Source organism: Orbicella faveolata, unplaced genomic scaffold (genome assembly GCF_042242905.1).
Source record: "Orbicella faveolata isolate gen_17 unplaced genomic scaffold, um_ofav_v1 contig_14, whole genome shotgun sequence".
In the NCBI taxonomy this organism is placed as follows: domain Eukaryota; kingdom Metazoa; phylum Cnidaria; class Anthozoa; order Scleractinia; family Merulinidae; genus Orbicella; species Orbicella faveolata.
In genome coordinates, this window is record NW_028301541.1 from 15,934,269 (window position 1) to 15,956,149 (window position 21,881).

Genomic DNA, 21,881 nt, shown 5'->3' on the forward strand with positions numbered 1-21,881 from the left:
GTACGAACCGGAAGTAACTTTGAGCCGTAAGATGATACTGCGCATGTCATGTCTTGTCTTCGCTGACGTCATTCGTCGTCCAGCGAACGTCGAGAACGTGAGAAAAACTGTGTTGCCGTCCTCTGCTGTACGTAAGTATTTGTCAGACTATTTCTTAGCCTTTTAGAGGTTTAATTGAGCAAAAGCTAAGCGATCAACAGTTTGAATTTAGTACGTGAAAGTTTCTTTTGTTTTTTAGCTAAAACTTAAAGTAATTAGCCTCTGTAAACTTCTTTTGCAGGAACTGCACATGGCGTGTCAAACTCCCGCGTCAGGGTAAGATCTAAAGTCTTAGTAAATTGGATCGTTCATGATGAGCTTAATTTCCTTGTCAAAAATAACAGTCGCTTCGGGACGGTTAAATTTGTGGTTCAGTCTATCCTTTCTGCAGCGTTCCTCGAGAATAAAAGCAGAGCATTTGCAGCTTTATAAATATTGACTGAGTTATCAAGTTCAACTTTATTCATTGCTCGATCCGTCTGAATATATAAGCTTTTTCTAGTAATGATACAGATAGGGTAGTTTATAATATATAGGGATAAATCCCAGAAACAAAAAGCCATGTCGTTGTAGCAAGCTTGATTGAGGAATTCCAAGAGATTGAAACAACAGTCCTGTAGATCGCAGACTTGCAACTTTCCTAATTTTAAATTTGGGGATTGCTTGTATCAACGAATATAAGCTAAACTGCATGCAATGCAGGGCAGAGTAAGCCTGATTAGCACTAATTTAGATTTAACTGTCATGGTGTATGCAATTAACATATGATATGCAATTAAAGCAGGGTTAGTCTTAATCCCTGCTCAGAAGTGTAAAAGGAATTTTAAGACATTCACATTTTTCTTCTCCAGAAACAACTCTATGAAATGGACAGAAGACCATGACTTAACCCTCTGTGGGAAAGTTCTTCTCCAGGAGCCTTTCAAGCATCCCAAAAACAGTTAAGAAAGGGGTGAAGTATGGGGGCAGATAGCCCTTAATCTTAACAGTCTTGCAAGTCCCATATTCAAAGTGTCTAAGAGATTAGTGCAGACGAAGTACAAGGAGAAAAAAAGAGAAGAAGAAAGAGCATCAGACATAGACTGTGAGGAGACCCAGCTAGATGCAGCAGTTGAAGAGATTCTTGACAAAGAAAAGGCAGCATGGCATGGAAAGGAATGAGCAAGCTGGCACTCTCACCAAAAAACACCAGAGTGAGAAGGCAAGTGCCGAAGAGGTTAGGCGCCAAGCTATGGAACGTCTAGGCAAAACCCAAAAAAGAAATGCAGATTCAGAAGAAGGAAAACCCAGTAAAAGAGGGAAGAGAAGAAGTTCGGATGCTGTTGAATACCTCAAGGAGAAGTTTGAGTTAGAAGGTAAACTGAGGAAGGATGAAATGGAGTTTAAAAAAAATGAGCAGCAAATGTTGAGGGATCAGCAGAGTCAAATGCACAAGCAGCAATTAGAAATGATGAAGATGGTACAACAACAGAGTCAGTCATTAATGGCTTTATTGGAAAAAGCTACATTCACAAAGTGACTACCACAAATCTCCTCAAGATTTTGAAAACTTATTTTAAAACAGGTTGCACTTAAGGGGAGTATTAATCTTAGAAACCTCTTCTTTTGGAAACCTAAACTATGTTGAGCATTAATTTACTTAAACTTTGTTGAACTATGTTGAAAGTTTAGTTAACAAATATTTCACCCTGTTTTTCAACATGATTTTGTGATGCAGGAAACTTGTTCCTTTATTTCAATACAAAAATCATACTTCACTTGCTTAGTGAGATAATGACTTGAAGAGAAGATCGGTTTTTTGCCTTATGTCCATGCTGTTGTGTTGGCATTTTTTGTAGATAGTGTGAATCTGGCATTAGTGTACTCTAACAGTGTACAAAAAGCTTGTTGGTAAAATTAAACCTCATTTTGAATTCTCATTTGCTGTGAGTTTACATATCATACATAATGCCCAGGCGCCATGTTAGTAAGTTACTACAAAAAGTTATTAAAAAAGGTTATTAAGAAAAGTAGTCTTCTAAGGAACGAGGTTCCAGCTGAAATAAACTTGATGTCTGATTTCCATAGAGACATGTGAGGGCATTTCTAAGTAGGGCGCTGACCACATACATTTTACCCACACTACTGAGACCAATTTTAAAGTTTTTTTTTAAAGTCCAAAAACTTGAAGTAGTTAGTGACATCATTGAATAGCCACTCTACTGATTCTCTGACACTGCCCATTGACTGGTTGAAATCCATCATTTGAGGGGTCAAGGCTCTATTCCTGAAAGGGGCTTGAAGGTGTACCCTTAAAGGGTATGCTGGATAACCATAAATGCAGTATGGATTCCCCAAAGGAGAGCTTGCAAAAGCTTGAAGGTCATTAAGGAGTCTTGAGTCAGCCAGCATGCCTGCATCATGCTTCCTTCCTTCCAAAAAATAGAAAAATATTCAAAACTTTTTTCATAAATGACATAGAAGTATATGACAAAATATAGAATTATTAGAACCATTTCTTACCTACGGGGCCATATAGATGACCCATCAGACCATTGGGAAGGGCAACACACTGAAACTTCAAAGCATGTACTCTTTTGTGGCCGTTATAGACTGCTCTCTGATGCTCCGCAGGTCTGCAAATTGGACGAACCGTCCCGTCAACAAATCCAAAACAATTGTCCAAGGCAGAACCCTGGGCAGCAATAGTGTCACTATACAGTTGCAGCAAGGGCTGAAAAAGAATTTGGTGATTCCACTGAGTGATTCTGTGGCCGTGTGTATCGTATATGTAGTCAAGCATTTGGTTGCTAACCAGGCTTAACACTGGAACCGGCCCACCAAATCGTGGAATGATATCACTGAATTTGCAGGGGTAAGACAATCTTCTCAGAAGAATACAAAGCGCTTCCATTCCACTTGATACGGTTCTTTGGTAACGAGTGAAGCTGTCTGGTATTTGAAGGACTTCGGCAAGAAGTGGAAGGTCGTGCTTCCTGAATCTAAATTCTGCTAAACACTCTGCATCGTTTATATCTTCCAGAGAAAACCTTCAAAATTTTCATAGCAAAAATCAGGATTTTTTGGCGAGTATTCCTCATACAACAACAACAGTTCTTCATCATCTAAAATGCCTTGAGCGTGACTAAAGAGAAAAAGTTCTTGAAGCTCGTGAAAAGAAACCATCTCGACGAAAAATTGATTTACTTTGCTGTGTTTTTTTTGTTTACGTTCACGTTCTCGTCGAGCGAAGCTTAAGTTTCGATTTTCCCGCCGTTTTCGTACCGTGAACGGACCGTTCCGTCCCAGTCTTCACGCGGTACTTTTCGTCGTCGTCGTCTTCTTCGTCGTCTATGCTTAAGGTCCCTATTATCTCAAACTAAGACTTTCACTTATCGAAGAGGCTTTCTTGTATGTACCATCGGAATGTTTGAGTGAAGCCATATGCGACATAAGAATGTAAAATCAAAAAACAAAAACAAAAAAACAAAAACAAAAAGACAAAAACAAAAAAACAAAAACAATAAAATGAAACAATGTATTAGATAATGGAAGCATTAAGAGTCCCTGTCCATAAAAATGGAAAATAACTCGGTAAGGGTCGAAAATTCGATTTCGCTCATATTTTCATGGTAGATAGGCTAGGGCATGACAAAAACTACTGGATAGGTTTTTTGGCAAAATGTCCTTTTATTTCAAAGAAATATGCAAATTACCAACTTCCGTTAAAATCGTCATTTGACGCACCATTTTATTAAGCAAGTTTGAGAGCCTCGCATGCAAAACCACATCATTCTTCCGTCTTTAAAACACTCAAATATTTTTGTGCAATGTTTAAATGTGTACTGGGTTGGTTTTAGGGAATGTTGCGTTGTCTTTTTGGGTGCAAAATAATTAAATTTCGAAGACATGTATTTTATTCACTTAAAAGTACTTCGTGTATATAATTGATTTTCACCATGTGCGAAACCTTTAAATGGATTAAGCTTCTGGTGGTTGAATCGCAGAAAGATGATCTACAGATTCCTGTAAAAATTTATTTGGGCAAATGATTGTGAGCGACGCGAGAGCTTTTCAAAGTACGTCAAAAATGCAAATATTTGACCATTCCTTCGTCAAATTTCAATTCACGGGTTGGACGTATATTTTAACATGCGCCACATGACTTGACCAATGTTAAGTTGAAATAGACACAGAGCTGATAATTTGGAAATATTCTAACCTCATTTGCTGTAAAAGGCAGGTCCAAAGCCGATTTGACGTGTTTCTCTCACCATTCGTCGCACATAAAGCAGAAGTTTGCTTTTGTTTACACAACGCCCGATTACATCGCCAACTGTCAACTTATTTAATGGTGGAATGCAATGAATCTGTGACCCTCTTTCGACACATATGATCACCACTGCATCTAAGTCAAAAACGGTTAAGTCAATTGTAGATAGTTGCTTGCTTTGCACTACACAAAAATATTACATTTGATCATCATGATTTGATGGCTTGAATCCTTGCTTGCAGCGGTTCCTTGTTCGTCACGCAATGCTGTCATCACATTTTAGGGGGTAGGGGTAGGACAATTTCTATCCTAATACATAAGGCTCTGTAAGGCTGGGAACCACTGGGAGCACACAATCGTGTTGAGCAGGAAGAGATTAAATTGAGAAATGAGAAGAATGAATAGTTTACCATTGCTCGTGTTGTTATCTTTTACTCGACCGCCGCTACCTACATGCCCTGCTTAATACTGTAACGCTAAACTTATACCTAGGTCTTTTCGCGCTGTGCAATTATTTTTGGTTTACATGTAATACAGTGGGCTACCCCCGGGGAAATGGGTGGTGACCGCTTAATGGGGCTAGCCGCTTAAATAGAGCTTGGTGTACCTTGAACCCACCTTGAATATTTAATTTTTCACTATCGGGCTATAAATTTCTTGATGAACATGGAGTCAATTCAGGACAATCATGATAGACGTGTATTTGAATTATCACTCGTCATGCACCTTCAATTTCAGACTCTTATCTGCCATCACCCTTTCCAAAACAAAGTTTTTAAATTTTGGGTGGCCGCTTAATAGGGGTAAAGACAATAATGAAACCCTTATCGGAACGACCAAATGGTGGCCGCGGAGGTAACCGGTCAATAGGTGTTTTATTTACAATATTTTACTGACAATAATTTTGGACTGTATTGACACTAGTCCTCTATTTTCTGTTACAAACACACCAATGCCTCGCCCCCAGGCAAACAAAATACGCCAAATAAAATGGCATGGCCAAGGCTATTTACTCACGTAATTACTAATTAAATTTAGTCTGTTTTTCTCACGAATTAGACACGTTGTGATTTCCTATTTTTATTTCAGCTAGTTCTTGCCTCATTGATCTATAATTTGTTTTATGGCGATTTTTTTAAAATTCTAGTTAGTACAGGCACTAGCTTTATCAGCTGTTGTCTGAAACTTCAAAACGTACAACAAACGTGATTTGGACCGAGGCCACGTACACTATAAAATACGATTATATAAATATACACATATTATTATATATATGAACAAACAGATGAACAATGATTAAATTGCTTCATTTATCCTGAGACTGCTCTATACAAAATAGATCAAAATGTGCAGCATATGCCGTGACAGCATTGCGTGACGAACAAATAACGGCTGTAAGATTGTGCTGCGCCGACACGCTTATCAGCAATGGTCAGCAATCGATCAAACGTATTATTTTGGCGTAGTGCAAAGCAAGCAACTATCTACAAATGACTCAGCCGTTTTTGACTTAGATGCAGTGATGTTCATATACACAGAAAGATGGTCACAGATTCATGGTATTCGACCAATAATAGGTTGACAGTTGGCGATGTACATCGGACGTTAACCTTGTGTAAACAAAAGCAAACTTCTGCTTTATGTGCGACGAATGGTGAGAGAAACACGTCAAATCGGCTTTGGACCTGCCTTTTGCAACAAATAAGGTTAGAACATTTCGAAATTATAAGCTCTGTGTCTATTTCAACTTAACATTGGTCAAGTCATGTGGCGCATGTTAAAATATACGTCCAACCCGTGAATTGAAATTTGACGACGGACGGTCAAATATTTGCATTTTTGACGTACTTTGAAAAGCTCTCGGGTCGCTCACAATCATTTGCCCAAATAAATTTTTACAGGAATCTGTAGATCATCCTTTTGCGATTCAACCACCAGAAGCTTAATCCATTTGAAGGTTTCGCACATGGTGAAAATTAATTATATACACGAAGTACTTTTAAGTGAATGAAATTCATGTCTTCGAAATTTAATTATTTTGCACCCAAAAAGACAACGCAACATTCCCTAAAACCAACCCAGTCCACATTTAAACATGAGAAATGGAAGAATGATGTGGTTTTGCATGCGAGGCTCTCAAACTTGCTTAATAAAATGGTGCGTCAAATGACGATTTTAACGGAAGTTGGTAATTTGCATATTTCTTTGAAATAAAAGGATATTTTGCCAAAAAAACTATCCAGTAGTTTTTGTCATGCCCTAGCCTATCTACCATGAGAATATGAGCGAAATCGAATTTTCGACCCTTGCCGCGAAATGAAGAATTTGTTTGATTTTTACAGGCAGGCATTCTTAAAGTTGAAGATGGAGCCGTAATCCTAATCAGCGGAAGGCTGCAGCTCAAGGCAGGACTTAAGATTTGCAGCGTGGCTGATTCGTGCTAAAGAGATCCGATGGCTCTCCACATGACATTATTTTACGACACTCTCCCGAGGATTTTTGTCCGATTTACTTTGAGTTTAGATATCGTTCGTGAATCAACCACATTCCTTAGCATGAATTTCATTTCACTTTGCGCTTAGGTCAGTTTGTCACTTTGTACATGTATATCGTAGTCGACGCATGTCTTGCATAGAAATATCCAGGAGATAACCAATTAATATAGAAACAGGCTACAGAATCGAGGCTCCCTGCAAAGGGGCTAAAGAATTTCATTGGTTTTGTGAAGCTTTTATGAAGCTCAAGTTATTGACGTCGTCGTCCTATACGAAAATGTCGAAAATACACTAGCTCTTAGGCATTTTGTCTTTGGCAATACGACGAGATAGCGACAGGTTCCCGCGTCCACTGCCAATCCCGTCGAAGTCTTCCCGTCCTCGTATATCAAAGTCCCTAATGTTGCGCATTCTGATGTAGAAAACATATATTTCGACCACTCAAATTTTAAAGCAATACTTTGCAATAAAACCAAAACTCCGTAACTCCTTTTTGCACCACTGTGGTTATTTATACTGTCCAGTAACCACATGTCCTCTTCGTGGACTTCTGATCCTTTATATTATACACTATACTGGCGGACCTGGAAGGTCACCGACACCAATAAAGCTTTCATAAAAAGTAACGAGCCGATGTATAATCCGTCAGAAATACTTTCGTTCACGCAAGTACATAATCGATGTAAATTTGACATTACCAAAACGCCTTACAGTGATGTTGCGCATTCGCCGTGAAACTGGATAAAACAACTAACCTGCCTGAGCGAGAGGTACAATGAAGAAGAATGGAAAAAATGTTTTGAAATCCATCCTAGGAACTGGATGGGCAGCCTTCTTCCCTCAAGCGTGGATTTGGTTCTCAATTCCGTCGATCACATGATTCTATCAATCATCTTCCGCTCATTGATAACTGTCTGACAGATTTGTGTTCAAATGTCTTTCACATTTCCACATTAATGTTGTTAGGTCACGCATAAAGTTAAGGACGCGTTTAGTGAGCCTAGATGGAAGACATGCCTCAATACCTGGAACGTCTTAAAATTTAATCGCTCAACACCACAGTTTGAAAAAGTTTATTTAATTTCGACGAATGTGATAATTTCTGACGGGTACAAAAATTAGAAAACGTGGTACTTCTTTTTTTTCTGCAACGATTTTACCACACAGACACTTTCCAGTCAGCGGGTAACTGTTAAATACAATAATACATGAATAAACTCTTCTGCCGTTTACAAGAATTAAGAAAGCCATCCACCAAACCGTTAGCTGTTTTTAATAAAAAATATTAAGTGTCAGCGTTTTAATGGTTTGCAAATTGTTTCGCTTCCACGTAGCGTTTGTATTTCAATTTCGCTTGAAAATTTAGGTCGGGTTTAGGTTTTGACTGTAAGTATACAATTGCGGTAGTTTATAGGTTTTTTTTTTCCAATCATTGCTTAGGAAATTTAGGAATTTACACACCCACAAAAAAGGGTTTAGCATGATACAATAAAAACATCGAGGTAAACACAAAATATTTAATTTAGAAGCGAAGTCCCGAAGCGGAGATGCTTATCAGATAACGACTGCGAGTCAAATACGTTTGCTTTTAAACAACGTCTTAAATTCCGCACTTAAGATAAAAACATGAAAGAAAAATATTAAGTGTCAGCGTTTTCATGGTTTGCAAGTTGCTTCGCTTCCACGTGGAGTTTGTATTTCAATTTCCTTTGAAAATTTAGGTCAAGTTTAGGTTTTGCGTTTAAGCTAGTATACCATTGCGGTAGTTTGTGCGTTTTTTTTTTTTTTTTGTTTGTTTTTTTTCAATCATTGCTTAGGAAAAAGAAGAACCGTTTCTGGACCGAGTTCTCGCTGCTGTATATGCCTTAGAATTTATTTCAGATTTTTGCCAAAGTGCAGTAGGTAACTCAACTGAAGCTGTTCAGCGTAGTTACAGAATGATTAATACAAGCACTGAGGGTGAAAGCAGTTTACAGCTCAAAAGGACTTGAGACGAGTCATTTTCCACATGCATACGCGTTCTTTAATCGCTGACTTAAGGTTTTTTTTTTTTTTCAGGAACATGGCAAATCTTCAAGTTTGAATACAAATCCTTTGTCTATGCATGACTGCTGCAGTGTGGACAGACGGCTACTTCCGTACAAAGTTATTAAAAATTCATCAAGTTTAAACAAAGGAAATTATGATCGTTACAGTGTTTCGATATGTGCTCTATAGTTAGCATAGGGTTTTACATAGCAGAGCATCGATCTTTCTGTTTTCCCAGAGTTTAAGTTTCGATTGAGATGATATCTTAAACACTCAAGACAGCGTTTTGCCATATTTTCAAACACCTCAAGGTTAATTCGTCAAAAATACTCCACTGCACACCGTATTTTCAACTCTCTCCTTGGTGTTTGGAAATTTGGTAAAACACGGTCTCTTGTGTTCAATATAGTACATGAAAAATATTATACTAACACTAAAAAGATTACTTTCTGTGATAAAGTTACGCTTTCTCTCTGAATGAAAACTTTGTTTTAAAGGATATTTTTACAAAAGGATGATTTTACGTTGTTGATCACGTAGTTACTATCCGGTTTTTTTTTTTCGTTTCCAGTTTTCTCAAGTAAAACCTGGTAATTGCAATACACGTCATGCGAATTCCGTATTCTCTCTCTCCTTGTTCCCTTTTGTTTCATTTTTTGGAGAATGCGGAAAAAAATCAAGACACAATTTGATAGCGCTGTAAAAGGTACATAAAATCGGTTCAAACTGTACAGAGACACCATTGACGGCTTTGCACCCTATAACACAGTTACTAGTCGTTCAGGAGAGTTGTCGTTGAAAGTTCTTGTAGATATGGTTGGGAGGTATACATTTGATCAGTTATTAGTACGTTAGGAGGATTTTGGTGGCACCAATATTTATAAAGCCGTAAAACCTTGACGAATCCATGAAAGATAATCCAGATGATTATAACCGGTCATCCATGTCTTTTTTTCTGGTATAATCTGGCTTCCCTCTCTCAAAAAAAAAAAAAGAAAAAAAAAGAAAAAAAAAAGATGATTACAAAATCAAATATGTATCAGCATCCTAAGATACAAAGATTATGTAATTAAATAATTTTGCTCAATACGTTACAAATTTCATGTTACTTAGATTGTATATCATAAATTCAGATCTAAAATGCAAATATATGTCTTGTATAATAGAAACAATTACAAAATTACCAGATACCTTTTCCTTACCATCTTATCAAAAAAGAAGCATTCCAGCCGAATCCTGGGCCTGGTTGAAAAAACAACTCACAAAACTAGCAATTTTAAATCAAAATTACTGATGGAAATTTCAATAAAGCACAAATCTAATGTTCTAAGCAAAAATTGGCATGGGTCTCACATTGCTGCAATGAATTCACAATTCGGATTTTTGCCATGGAAATCGGACTTGTAAATTTCGATAAAGCACCTCAAGGATTTGAAGTTCATCCCAAAATCCAAGTAATGCATCTTTGTAACAAATACAATGCAACACAGCTATAATTTTGCAATAAAATTATGTTGTGCTTTGTTTCGAATAACGCAACTCCGATTTTTTACACTTAAGAGTAAAAATACGAGTTGTGAATTTTAGTGATATACCTGCAAATCTGAATTTTTGAAGTAAAAACTCTGATTAGCAAGTTCTTATAACTCACACTTTGAAAGTTCGACCTGTGCATTTCCACAAAGCACTTCTTGAACAGTGGAAATGCATGTCGTGAATTCAAATAACGAGCAACTCAGATTTCAGCTTACACTGAAACATCCAAGTTACGAGTTTCTGTAGCACACAATTCATATGTTAAACTGGTAATATGAGTTGTGAAATTAGGTAAATTAAGACACGGTCCTAATTTTTGCGTTAAAAATCTGGGTTGCCGTGTTTTTGCTTAAGATTTGGTTCTATGCACCAGAAATCCGGCTTGTGAACTAGAATTCGTTAAGGCACATCTCGAGTCGTAAAGTGCCGTAAGGTACTGTACCCTTCGCTCCGAAAGCATGAGCTGGTAATTTCAGCCAAGCAAACTTGCTTGCAACTTGCTTGCATTGGAAAATTCACACATTCCCTTTCCTACTAAAGTCGAAAAAGATGAAAATCCATTGCCGCGGTTTTTGATTGATTGGTGAATTGGCATTAATACTTACAATAATCTTCCACTATAAGCGTCGCGGCAGACGATGTAGTTTGACCGACACTGTTATTAGCTAGACATCTGTATTGACGAGCGTCTGATAGATGAACATCAGTTATTGTCAAATTATGTGTGTCGTTTATTATAGCTGAGCTTAGTCGTGGATTTGCTGCTAAATTCAATTCTTCTTCATTTTTTGTCCATCTAACACTCGGCTTTGGGTTTCCTTCTACCAAACAATGGAAAACAACATCTTGTCCTTCCGCTGCCCGAGTATCCTTTGGATGTTTGGAGATCTCAGGTGCAACTAAAAATAAATAAAGTTAAATAAAGTTATTATTATTATTATTATTATTATTTATTATTAAAGATACATTATAAAAATTAAAAAAAAAAAGGTTAAGAAAACATAGTGATGGAAGATTAATCAATAACGATTTCTTAAGACATAAGCAGGCGAATTTTAAGGTTAGAAGCTGACGTTTCGGCGTCATCGTGACACCATTCTCAAGGAAAAGTGAATAAATAATACGAAGATTTGATTTCTATACAGTCTATATAAATTAGCATAATTACAAAGAATCACAAGTTCTTCGAGTGAATACCTTTGCGTGAATCGAGTCCGTTTGCACGTTTAAGGATGGTTTAAGAACAATAAACCTACCTAGAGATGGTTAAGAACAATTTCACGTGCTTACTAAATGTCCTAACAAATTTGATTGTCTATAGTTAAGGAGATCGATGCTTTTTGTAAGTATACTTAAATCATCCCTAAACGTGCAAACGGAGTCGATTCTCGCAAAGGTATGCACTTGAAGAACTTGTGATCCTTTGTTATTATGTTTATTCGTAGAGACTGTATATAAATCAAATATTCGCATTATTTATTTACTTTGCCTAGAGAATGGTGTCACGATGACGCCGAAACGTTGGGTTTTAACGTTAATATTCGCCTGCTTATGATGGAAGATTGTTGCTGTTAATGTTTCCTGTTGTTGTTGTTGTTTTCTTTTTTTCTGTTTAAAAGAGAGGTGCCAGCTTAGCAATATCTTATTTGATCCACCGATATCGAGTTCTGGAGTGGTCGCTAACTAGTTCTAATGCTTGAAGCCATTGTTCGATTTAAAAGGACTCTCGGGTATTTCTTTTTGTAATCCGAATGTAAAAACTTAGAAGAAGCTTAGATTTCAGCTAGTGGGTAAACACGTAAGAATATACAGGTAATAATTAAACATTATTGGTTTGTGCTGTCCACTGGAGCCAAAAAATTAGATGTGTATAATTAGCGTTTACTTTCTCACTGCCTAATGCTATAATCACGCTATGTTATATGTTGAAATGACGCCACTTCTTAGTGTAGCAATCCAATTGTCCATAGTGATGTGGCAAGATAATTCGATGCCAACGATATAATTGAACTATATGATCACAGCCAACCAAACAAATACGCTGAGTAAAATGCACGATAAAATGCTTTGTACTGTAAGGAGAGTTAGAGCTTTCGTCCCAATTGGTAACTAAATCAACATCAGATATTTCATTACATTGAATATCCAGTGAAGCAGCATCGGATGTAGCATTTCCAAATTTGTTGCTCGCCACACATCTGTAGACTCCGCTGTCTGTTCTTTCCACATTCCTTATTGTCAACTGCTGTTTGTTTTCTGAAAAACTGAACCTGGAATTGTCTCTTGCACCTATTGGGGACCCATTTACAGTCCATGATATTGTCGGTCCTGGATTACCATCAGCCTTACAAGATAAAGCAACCGTGTCTCCCTCAGTTATTTCGTGAGCTTGTGGTTGTACAGTGATAGTGGGTTGTTCTGAAAACAGAAGTAAACGAACTTGTTAAGTCATTAGTCATTTGATAGCCTGCGCAGTAAGTCGGCAAAAAAGTCGGCAAAAAAAAAATAATAATAAAATAAAAAAAAAAAAAAAGAAAAAGAAAAAGGAAAAAAAAAATGCGATGACACAAATAAGACATCTAGGACCTTGGGTTAGATTCACGAAGGTCAGTAAGGTTACTATTTTATATCTTTTTAAGAATATTCCTTGACAGTAAAACAGTGCTCTCATTTTTTCATTCTGAGTTATATTTAAAGAGACAAAGTCTATTGTGTTTTAATTGTATTACGTTCATGTGTGGCCGGAAGCCGGCTATTAACTTGCTTTATCATCTTGTAATAGAAATACATCAGAAGTAGGGAAAGAAAAAAACATCAGCTGAACAGAAAAGCAGGTAATCCGTTAAGAAATTTCAAGTTTTGCCAGAATGGAAATTTTTATTTATTTATTTTTTTACAAGCTATCACAAGATGAAATGCTGAACTATAATCCACTACCATCCATGTAGTCCTGTTTCCCCCCCCCCCCCCCCCGAAAGCTTTTTCAATGTTCCTTGTAGAATCTTTGTATCCAATGTATTTCAATACTTGGTGAAATATGACAATTTAACATGGCAACGGGACACTTTCTCTTGAACAAAATCGGAGAGGAAAAATGAAAGTTAACTGATCACGTTTTGATGGTGCCCTGAGACCAGATAACCGGATAATCATTGTTCTCAAGCCCAGAATGGGGGGAAGAAGGAAGAAAATCTTAAAAATACTTAGAGTACATCAAAAGGCCAAGAGCTACGGCAGATTTGGTCTAAGTGAAAAAGACGTGAAACACGGAACCTAGGATAAAAAAGCGTCGAAAAGCATAAACCCTTTGCTTCAAGTGTATTGACGAACAAAGAAAGAGGTTCAAACTATACTAGGATACATCTTGAGCAGAAAGCGCTTCGTGAATTAAAAAAATTCCTCGCTTTAAGCTCCCTGGATTTCCGAAAGAAACACACCCTAATTCACAGTAAGGAAAGACAGATCACTCACCTTCCTGATCGGTGATGACAACAATAGGTTCACTGGCTGGTCCATTTCCCTTCTCAGTAGATGCATACACACGCACACTGTAGTTAATATAATGTTGTAAATGTGTCACATTCTTTTGGAGTTCTGGATAGTTGACTGTGACACTACCATTGTGCTTCGTTGTTAGTGACTGAAAGGTGATAGTGTAAGTCAAGATGACACCATTCTGATCAGCAACTGGAACTTCATTCCACTGAACAAAAATGCTGGCTGAGCTGCTTTTATACCCTATCACATTGACTGGCGCAGCGGTAGGTTCTGACGTGAATCAAGATAATAAAATACTTCTTTTGAGTAAATTGATTTGGACATGTTTACACAAGTTCGTGTATAGTTTGCAATTATCTTTTTTATAGCAGTCCTGTGATGTTATTGTCCTCGAGAGGCAAGAAAACGTGAAATTAATTCCAGGAAGTAATTAATAGATCAAGTTGAGCTCTCGGTGGCAGACAGCAAATTCAATGCATTATTTGGCATGTTACTTAACTTTTGGGAATTTTTCGTTTTGAATATAATTGAATGAATATTGTTGCTTTCTTGGCTTGTTTCGGGATTCAAATTAACCAAGACAGCGAAGACTACCGTTGTGTTTCGATAAATTCCACGTTATTTTACGCTAAAACAAGACATTTATCATTCAGTCATTTCAAGACGACTGATAACTCAGCGATATTGCTGTATACTGGCCCGGGCTAGAGTTTAGCAAGCAACAAAGAACTTTTACAAATAGCGCGCCTCCAAGCCATGCGAACCACGCTTTCTTTCTTTAATTTATAAAACAACCAACCTAGAGCGCAATTAGCTAACTTTCTCTACCAAGAGTGCAATGTAGAAATTGGGATTAAATGCGTCACGACACCCTCTTAGGAATATCGTTCAGGTCAAAATTGACCTTAGCTTTCTTTCGAACAAAACCCTCTAGCAAAGCTTGAGGCTAAAACAACTGGAAAATGCATTGATCATTGAACAACGAGTAGTTTTCCAGTTATATCCCGTGAGGGCTTTAAAATACTTTCACATCTTTCGCCGCTGGGGTCCAAAACAAGACAAACTTTTAAAGCCTCGGCTGATGAGAGAATTCCCGAGTAGAACAAATCAGTAAGAAACTGTCTCAAAACTCAAAGGCATTAAGTATTAAAAACGTACTTACTATCTTGATCGGTTCGAACAAAAATAACAGGATCACTGCGTGGTCCAGCTCCTTTGACAGTAGATGCAAACACTGCGATATTGTAGTTAACGTACTCCTTTAGATTTGTCAATTCCGTTTGGCGAACAGAGCCATTTACTTGAACAGTTCCATTGTCATTCTCTGTTTGTGAGTGGTAAGTAATGGTGTAACCCGTGATGATACCATTTTGTTCATTAGCTGGAACTTCCTCCCAAATGACTAAAATGCTGGTTGAGCTGCTGTTCTGTCCTTGTAGATTTTGTGGAGCACCATCAGGACCTGATATAGAAGTTAAAAACAGAGTTATAATGCAACGAATGGGATGGGGCCTAACTTGCTAAACAATCCTCAGGATTTTTTTTCCTTTTTTAGATTTGCGATAACTTTCCAACGGCTTTTTCTGTGCTCCTTGAAATTTTTTTTAAAGTCGAATGCAATACATCTCAAAAAGCCTAGCTTAAAAACAAAACCTTTCGCAACTGACTTCTATTGACCAGATTCCCTGAATCTTTTAATAAAATGGCATACATCAAAGGGAAACTTAAAAAGGAAATTAACTTACTATCCTGGTCTGTTCTAACAACAATGAAAGGAACACTAGCAGGTCCATCTCCTTTGACAGTAGAAGCAAACACTATGATATTGTAGTTGACGTACTCCTTTAGACCGGTCAATTCCTTTTGACGATCATCAGGACCAGCTGGAATACTTCCATTGTCATTCTCTGCTTGTGACTGGTAAGTAATCATGTAACCCGTAATGATACCATTCTGTTGATCAGCTGGAACCTCATCCCACATAACTAAGATGCTTGTTGAGCTGCTGTTCTGTCCTCTTACATTTTGTGGAGCAACATCAGGTTCTGACGCAGAGGTTAAAAACAGATTTACATTGCAAACGAATGGGATAGGGCCCTAGTTCTTTGTACTCCGAGGGACTAGTTATGGAACGTATTTGGGTAAAATCTATATACTGTAAGAAATGTAAAGATGGTTTTCACTGCCAGGTCAGACCAGTTGTTCTTGAGAGGGAAATCACTGGAGTTCGCGTTATCGCAGGAATTGGTCTTAACAAACATAGAAAGAATAGAAAATGATTCGAAATTGCATCATTTCTTTCCTCAGAGAGATTTCCCTCTATTCTCATACACCCCTCAAGTGCGGAGTATTTTGGTATCAATTAACTTAGCATGATGCCTTCTTTACCTATAACTCCACAAATGTTTGCTTTCAAAAGACACCTCTATCGATTGAAGTTTTTGAAATAAATTGAAGTATGAAATTATTGAGACAACCAATCAAAAATAATGCTTAGAAAAATTACTTACTATCCTGGTCGGTTCTAACAACGATAGGAACACTGGCTGGGCCATCTCCCTTCACAGTCGATGCAAAAACTGTGATATTGTAGTTAACGTACTCCTTTAGATTTGTCAATTCCGTTTGGCGAACAGAGTCATTTACTTGAACAGTTCCATTGTCATTCTCTGTTTGTGAGTGGTAAGTAATTGTGTAACCCGTGATGATACCACTCTGTTGATTAGCTGGAACTCCATTCCACATGACTAAGATGCTGGTTGAGCTGCTGTTCTTTCCTCGTACATTTTGTGGAGCACCATCAGGTTCTAATATACAAGTTATAAACAAAGTTATATTGAAGCCAACGGGTTGGGCCTCAGTAAATAGCTAAAAAAGCCTGAGTATTTTTTTTTTCTCAGGCTTGTCATAGCCTCACAACAGCTTTTTCACAGTTTCTTTTCCGTGTTTCTTCAAATTTGAATGCAATAAATCTTAAGCGGCAGGACCTAAAAAACAAATCTTTCGCAACTCAACTTTACTGACCAGATTCCCTGAGTCTTTAAATGAAATGACATAAATCTGTAAGCATCCACCATGACGATCAAAGGGAAACTTATAAGGAAATCTACTTACTATCTTGACCTGTTCTAACAACAATCGGAGGATCACTGGCTGGTCCATCTCCTTTGACAGTAGATATTGTTAGAAGTTTGGAGATGATTTTTACCGCCAGATCAGACCAGTTGTTGCTTAGAGGGAATTTACTGAAGGTCAATCAAGCCCATTGATTCGCTTTCACAAACATGCGTCAACAATAGGAAATGAAACTGCATTATCCCTCTTCTCGAAAAGATTCCCATAAAATCCCTCCTGGCCCCTTAAGTGCTACATATTTTGGGATCAGTTAATTTGGCATCATGCCTTCTTCACCTATAACTACACAATAATGATTTAAAAAAATAATGATAAGAAAAATTACATACTATCCTGGTCTGTTCTCACAACAATGGGGTCACTGGCTGGTCCATCTCCTTTGACAGTAAATGCAAAAACTGTGATATTGTAGTTGACATACTCCTTTAGAACCGTCAGTGCCATTACACGAACAGAGCCATTTACGTGAACATTCCCATTGTCATACTCTGTTTGCGACTGGTAAGTAACCATGTAACCCGTGATGATACCATTCCGTTGATCAGCTGGAACTCTATCCCACGTGACTAAGATGCTGGTTGAGCTGCTGTTATGTCCTCTCACGTTTTGTGGAGCACCATCAGGTTCTGACGCAGAAGTTAAAGAAACAGATTTACATTGTAAACGAATGGGATAGGGCCTAAGTACCGTGTAATCCCAAAGGCTAGTCATAGAACGTATCAGGGTAAAATCTATATACCGTAAGAAATTTGAAGATGATTTTCATTGCCAGGTCAGACTAATTGTTCCTGAGAAGGAAATCACTGGAGTTCGCGTTATTGTGTCAATTGGTCTTAACAAACATAGGAACTGAATAGGAAATAAAATTGCATCATCTCGTTCTACAGAAAGATTTCCCTTAAATTTCAAACGCCGCTCAAAAGCGGAGTATTTTTGGATCAATTAACTTAGCATGATGCCTTATTTAGCTATAACTACACAAATGTTTGCTTTCAAAAGATACCTCTATGGATTGCAGTTCTTGAAATGAACTAGAGTATGAAAATACTGAAACAAACACCCAAAAATAATGATTAGAAAAATTACTCACTATCCTGGTCTGTTTTAACAACAATAGGAACACTGGCTGGTCCATCCCCGTTCACAGTAGATGCAAACACTGCGATATCGTAGTTAACGTACTCCTTTAGATTCGTCAATTCTGTTTGGCGAACAGGGCCAGTTACTTGAACAGTTCCATTGTCATTCTCTGTTTGTGAGTGGTAAGTAATGGTGTAACCCGTGATGATACCATTTTGTTCATTAGCTGGAACCTCGTCCCAAATGACTAAAATGCTTGTTGAGCTGCTGTTCTGTCCTTGTAGATTTTGTGGAGCACCATCAGGACCTGATATAGAAGTTAAAAACAGAGTTATAATGCAACGAATGGGATGGGGCCTAACTTGTTAAAGAATCCTGAGGATTTTTTTTCCTTTTTTAGATTTGCGATAGCTTTCCAACAGTTTTTTCTGTGTTCCTTGAATTTTTTCTTTTTAAAGTCGAATGTATTACATCTCAAACAGCCTAACTTAAAAACGAAATCTTTCGCAATTGACCTCTACTGACCAGGTTCCCTGAATCTTTTAATAAAATGCTATAAATCAAAGGGAAACTTAAAATGGAAATCAACTTACTATCCTGGTCTGTTCTAACAACAATGAAAGGAAGACTAGCAGGTCCATCTCCTTTGACAGTAGATGCAAACACTGTGATATTGTAGTTGACCCACTCCTTTAGATTTACCAATTCCTTTTGACGATCATTAGGACCAGCCAGATCATTCCCACTGTCATGTTCTGTTTGTGAGTAGTAAGTAACTGTGTAACCCGTGATGATACCATTCTGTTGATCAGCTGGAACTTCATCCCACATAACTAAGATGCTTGTTGAGCTGCTGTTCTGTCCTCTAACATTTTGTGGAGCACCATCAGGTTCTGACGCAGAGGTTAAAAACAGATTTACATGGCAAACGAATGGTGTAGGCCCTAGTTCCTTGTACTCCCAGAGACTATTTATGGACCGTATTTGGGTAATATCTATATACTGTAAGAAATTTGAAGATGATTTTCACTGCCAGGTCAGACCAGTTGTTCTTGAGAGGGAAATCACTGGAGTTCGCGTTATCGCAACAATTGGTCTTAACAAATATAGAAAGAATAGAAAATCATTTCGAAATTGCATCACCTCTTACCTCACAGAGATTGCCCTCAATTCTCATACACCCCTCAAGTGCTGAGTATTTTGGTATCAATTAACTTAGCATGATGCCTACTTTAGCTATAACTACACAAATGTTTGCTTTCAAAAGACACCTCTATCGATTTACGTTCTTGAAATAAATTGGAGTATGAAATTACTGAAACAACCACTCAAAAACTAATGCTTAGAAAAATTACTTACTATCCTGGTCGGTTCTAACAACAATAGGAACACCGGCTGGGCCATCTCCCTTCACAGTAGATGCAAAAACTGTAATATTGTAGTTGACGTACTCCTTTAGATTTGTCAATTCCGTTTGACGAACAGAGTCATTTACTTGAACAGTTCCATTGTCATTCTCTGTTTGTGAGTGGTAAGTAATTGTGTAACCCGTGATGATACCACTCTGTTGATTAGCTGGAACTCCATTCCACATGACTAAGATGCTGGTTGAGCTGCTGTTCTGTCCTTGTACATTTTGTGGAGCACCATCAGGTTCTAATATACAAGTTATAAACAAAGTTATATTGAAGCCAACGGGTTGGGCCTCAGTAAATAGCTAAAAAAGCCTGAGTATTTTTTTTTTCTCAGGCTTGTCATAACCTCACAACAGCTTTTTCAGAGTTTCTTTTCCGTGTTTCTTTAAATTTGAATGCAATAAATCTTAAGCGGCAGGACCTTAAAAAGAAATCTTTCGCAACTCAACTTTACTGACCAGATTCCCTGAGTCTTAAAATGAAATGACATAAATCTGTAAGCATCCACCATCACGATCAAAAGGGAAACTTGTTAGGAAATCTACTTACTATCTTGACCTGTTCTAACAACAATCGGAGGATCACTGGCCGGTCCATCTCCTTTGACAGTAGATGCAAACACTGTGATATTGTAGTTGACCCACTCCTTTAGATTTACCAATTCCTTTTGACGATCATCAGGACCAGCTAGAACATTCCCACTGTCATGTTCTGTTTGTGAGTAGTAAGTAACTGTGTAACCCGTGATGATACCATTCTGTTGTTCAGCCGGAACTTCATCCCACATGACTAAGATACTTGTTGAGCTGCTGTTCTGTCCTCTAACATTTTGTGGAGCACCATCAGGTTCTGACGCAGAGGTTAAAAACAGATTTACATGGCAAACAAATGGGGTAGGGTCCTAGTACCTTATACTCCCAGATACTAGTTATGGAACGTATTTGGGTAAAATATATATACTGTAAGAAATTTGAAGATGATTTTCACTGCCAGGCCAGACCAGTCGTTTTTGAGAGGGAAATCACCGGAGTTGGCGTTACCGCAGCAATTGGTCTTAACAAACATAGAAAGAATAGAAAATCAATTCGAAATTGCATCCTCTCTTACTTCACAGAGATTTCCCTCAATTCTCATACACCCCTCAAGTGCTGAGTATTTTGGTATCAATTAACTTAGCATGATGCCTACTTTACCTATAACTACACAAATGTTTGCTTTCAAAAGACACCTCTATCGATTTGAGTTTTTGAAATAAATTGGAGTATGAAATTACTAAAACAACCACTCGAAAATAATGCTTAGAAAAATTACTTACTATCCTGGTCGGTTCTAACAACAATAGGAACACTGGCTGGGCCATCTCCGTTCACAGTAGATGCAAACACTGTGATATTGTAGTTAACGTACTCCTTTAGATTTGCCAACTCCGTTTGGCGATCAGAGCCATTTACTTCAACAGTTCCATTCTCATTCTCTGTTTGTGAGTGGTAAGTAATGGTGTAACCCGTGATGATACCATTCTGTTTATCAGCTGGAACTCCATTCCACATGACTAAGATGCTGGTTGAGCTGCTGTTCTGTCCTTGTACATTTTGTGGAGCACCATCAGGTTCTAATATACAAGTTATAAACAAAGTTATATTGAAGCCAACGGGTTGGGCCTCAGTAAATAGCTAAAAAAGCCTGAGTATTTTTTTCCTCAGGCTTGTCATAGCCTCACAACAGCTTTTTCAGAGTTTCTTTTCCGTGTTTCTGTTTCAATAAATCTTAAGCGGCAGGACCTTAAAAAGAAATCTTTCGCAACTCAACTTTACTGACCAGATTCCCTGAGTCTTTAAATGAAATGACATAAATCTGTAAGCATCCACCATCACGATCAAAAGGGAAACTTATTAGGAAACCTACTTACTATCTTGACCTGTTCTAACAACAATCGGAGGATCACTGGCTGGTCCATCTCCTTTGACAGTAGATGCAAACACTGTGATATTGTAGTTGACCCACTCCTTTAGATTCACCAATTCCTTTTGACGATCATCAGGACCAGCTAGAACATTCCCACTGTCATGTTCTGTTTGTGAGTAGTAAGTAACTGTATAACCCGTGATGATACCATTCTGTTTATCACCTGGAACATCATCCCACATGACTAAGATGCTGGTTGAGCTGCTGTTCTGTCCTCTAACATTTTGTGGAGCATCATCAGGTTCTGAAAGAATAAGTCCAAAACAAGTTAATTTTGCAATGATTTTCACTAGGCTTTCATATATGATTTTTACGAAGACTTCAAAAAGAACTGTTTCTTAAGGTTGTCCAGGACATGTCTGTTAGTTACCTGATGTAGTGGGAACTGTACACTAGTAATATGTACGTACAAAAAAAATGTTGTAACATAAAGGTTGT

General features: G+C 37.7%; 1 protein-coding gene and 2 pseudogenes across 3 annotated transcripts in view; 1 reads left to right on the forward strand and 2 right to left on the reverse strand.

Annotated features, from left to right (window-relative positions):
- The window catches only part of LOC110046813 (usherin-like), a 260,713-nt pseudogene extending 257,027 nt beyond the window's left edge, over positions 1-3,686 (reverse strand). The window contains exon 1 of the transcript XR_016206580.1: positions 2,542-3,686. The product of XR_016206580.1 is annotated as an usherin-like (transcript). The remainder of the gene's footprint in view (positions 1-2,541) is intronic.
- LOC149114206 (uncharacterized) lies at positions 257-1,558 on the forward strand (annotated as a pseudogene). Its single transcript, XR_016206517.1, has 2 exons — positions 257-315; positions 891-1,558. The product of XR_016206517.1 is annotated as an uncharacterized LOC149114206 (transcript).
- A 3,590-nt stretch (positions 3,687-7,276) lies between the features above and the next one.
- Positions 7,277-21,881, reverse strand: part of LOC110046798 (hemicentin-2-like) — a 297,824-nt gene continuing 283,219 nt past the window's right edge. Inside the window, exons 52-64 of the mRNA XM_089287541.1 lie at positions 21,388-21,687; positions 20,794-21,090; positions 20,028-20,327; positions 19,423-19,719; positions 18,657-18,956; positions 18,074-18,370; positions 17,313-17,609; positions 16,359-16,655; positions 15,594-15,893; positions 15,011-15,310; positions 13,822-14,118; positions 12,487-12,768; positions 7,277-11,249 (exon numbers count right to left, since the gene is read on the reverse strand). Coding sequence (XP_089143667.1) covers positions 10,945-11,249; positions 12,487-12,768; positions 13,822-14,118; positions 15,011-15,310; positions 15,594-15,893; positions 16,359-16,655; positions 17,313-17,609; positions 18,074-18,370; positions 18,657-18,956; positions 19,423-19,719; positions 20,028-20,327; positions 20,794-21,090; positions 21,388-21,687 — 3,869 coding nt within the window. The 3' untranslated portion in view covers positions 7,277-10,944. The remainder of the gene's footprint in view (positions 11,250-12,486; positions 12,769-13,821; positions 14,119-15,010; positions 15,311-15,593; positions 15,894-16,358; positions 16,656-17,312; positions 17,610-18,073; positions 18,371-18,656; positions 18,957-19,422; positions 19,720-20,027; positions 20,328-20,793; positions 21,091-21,387; positions 21,688-21,881) is intronic.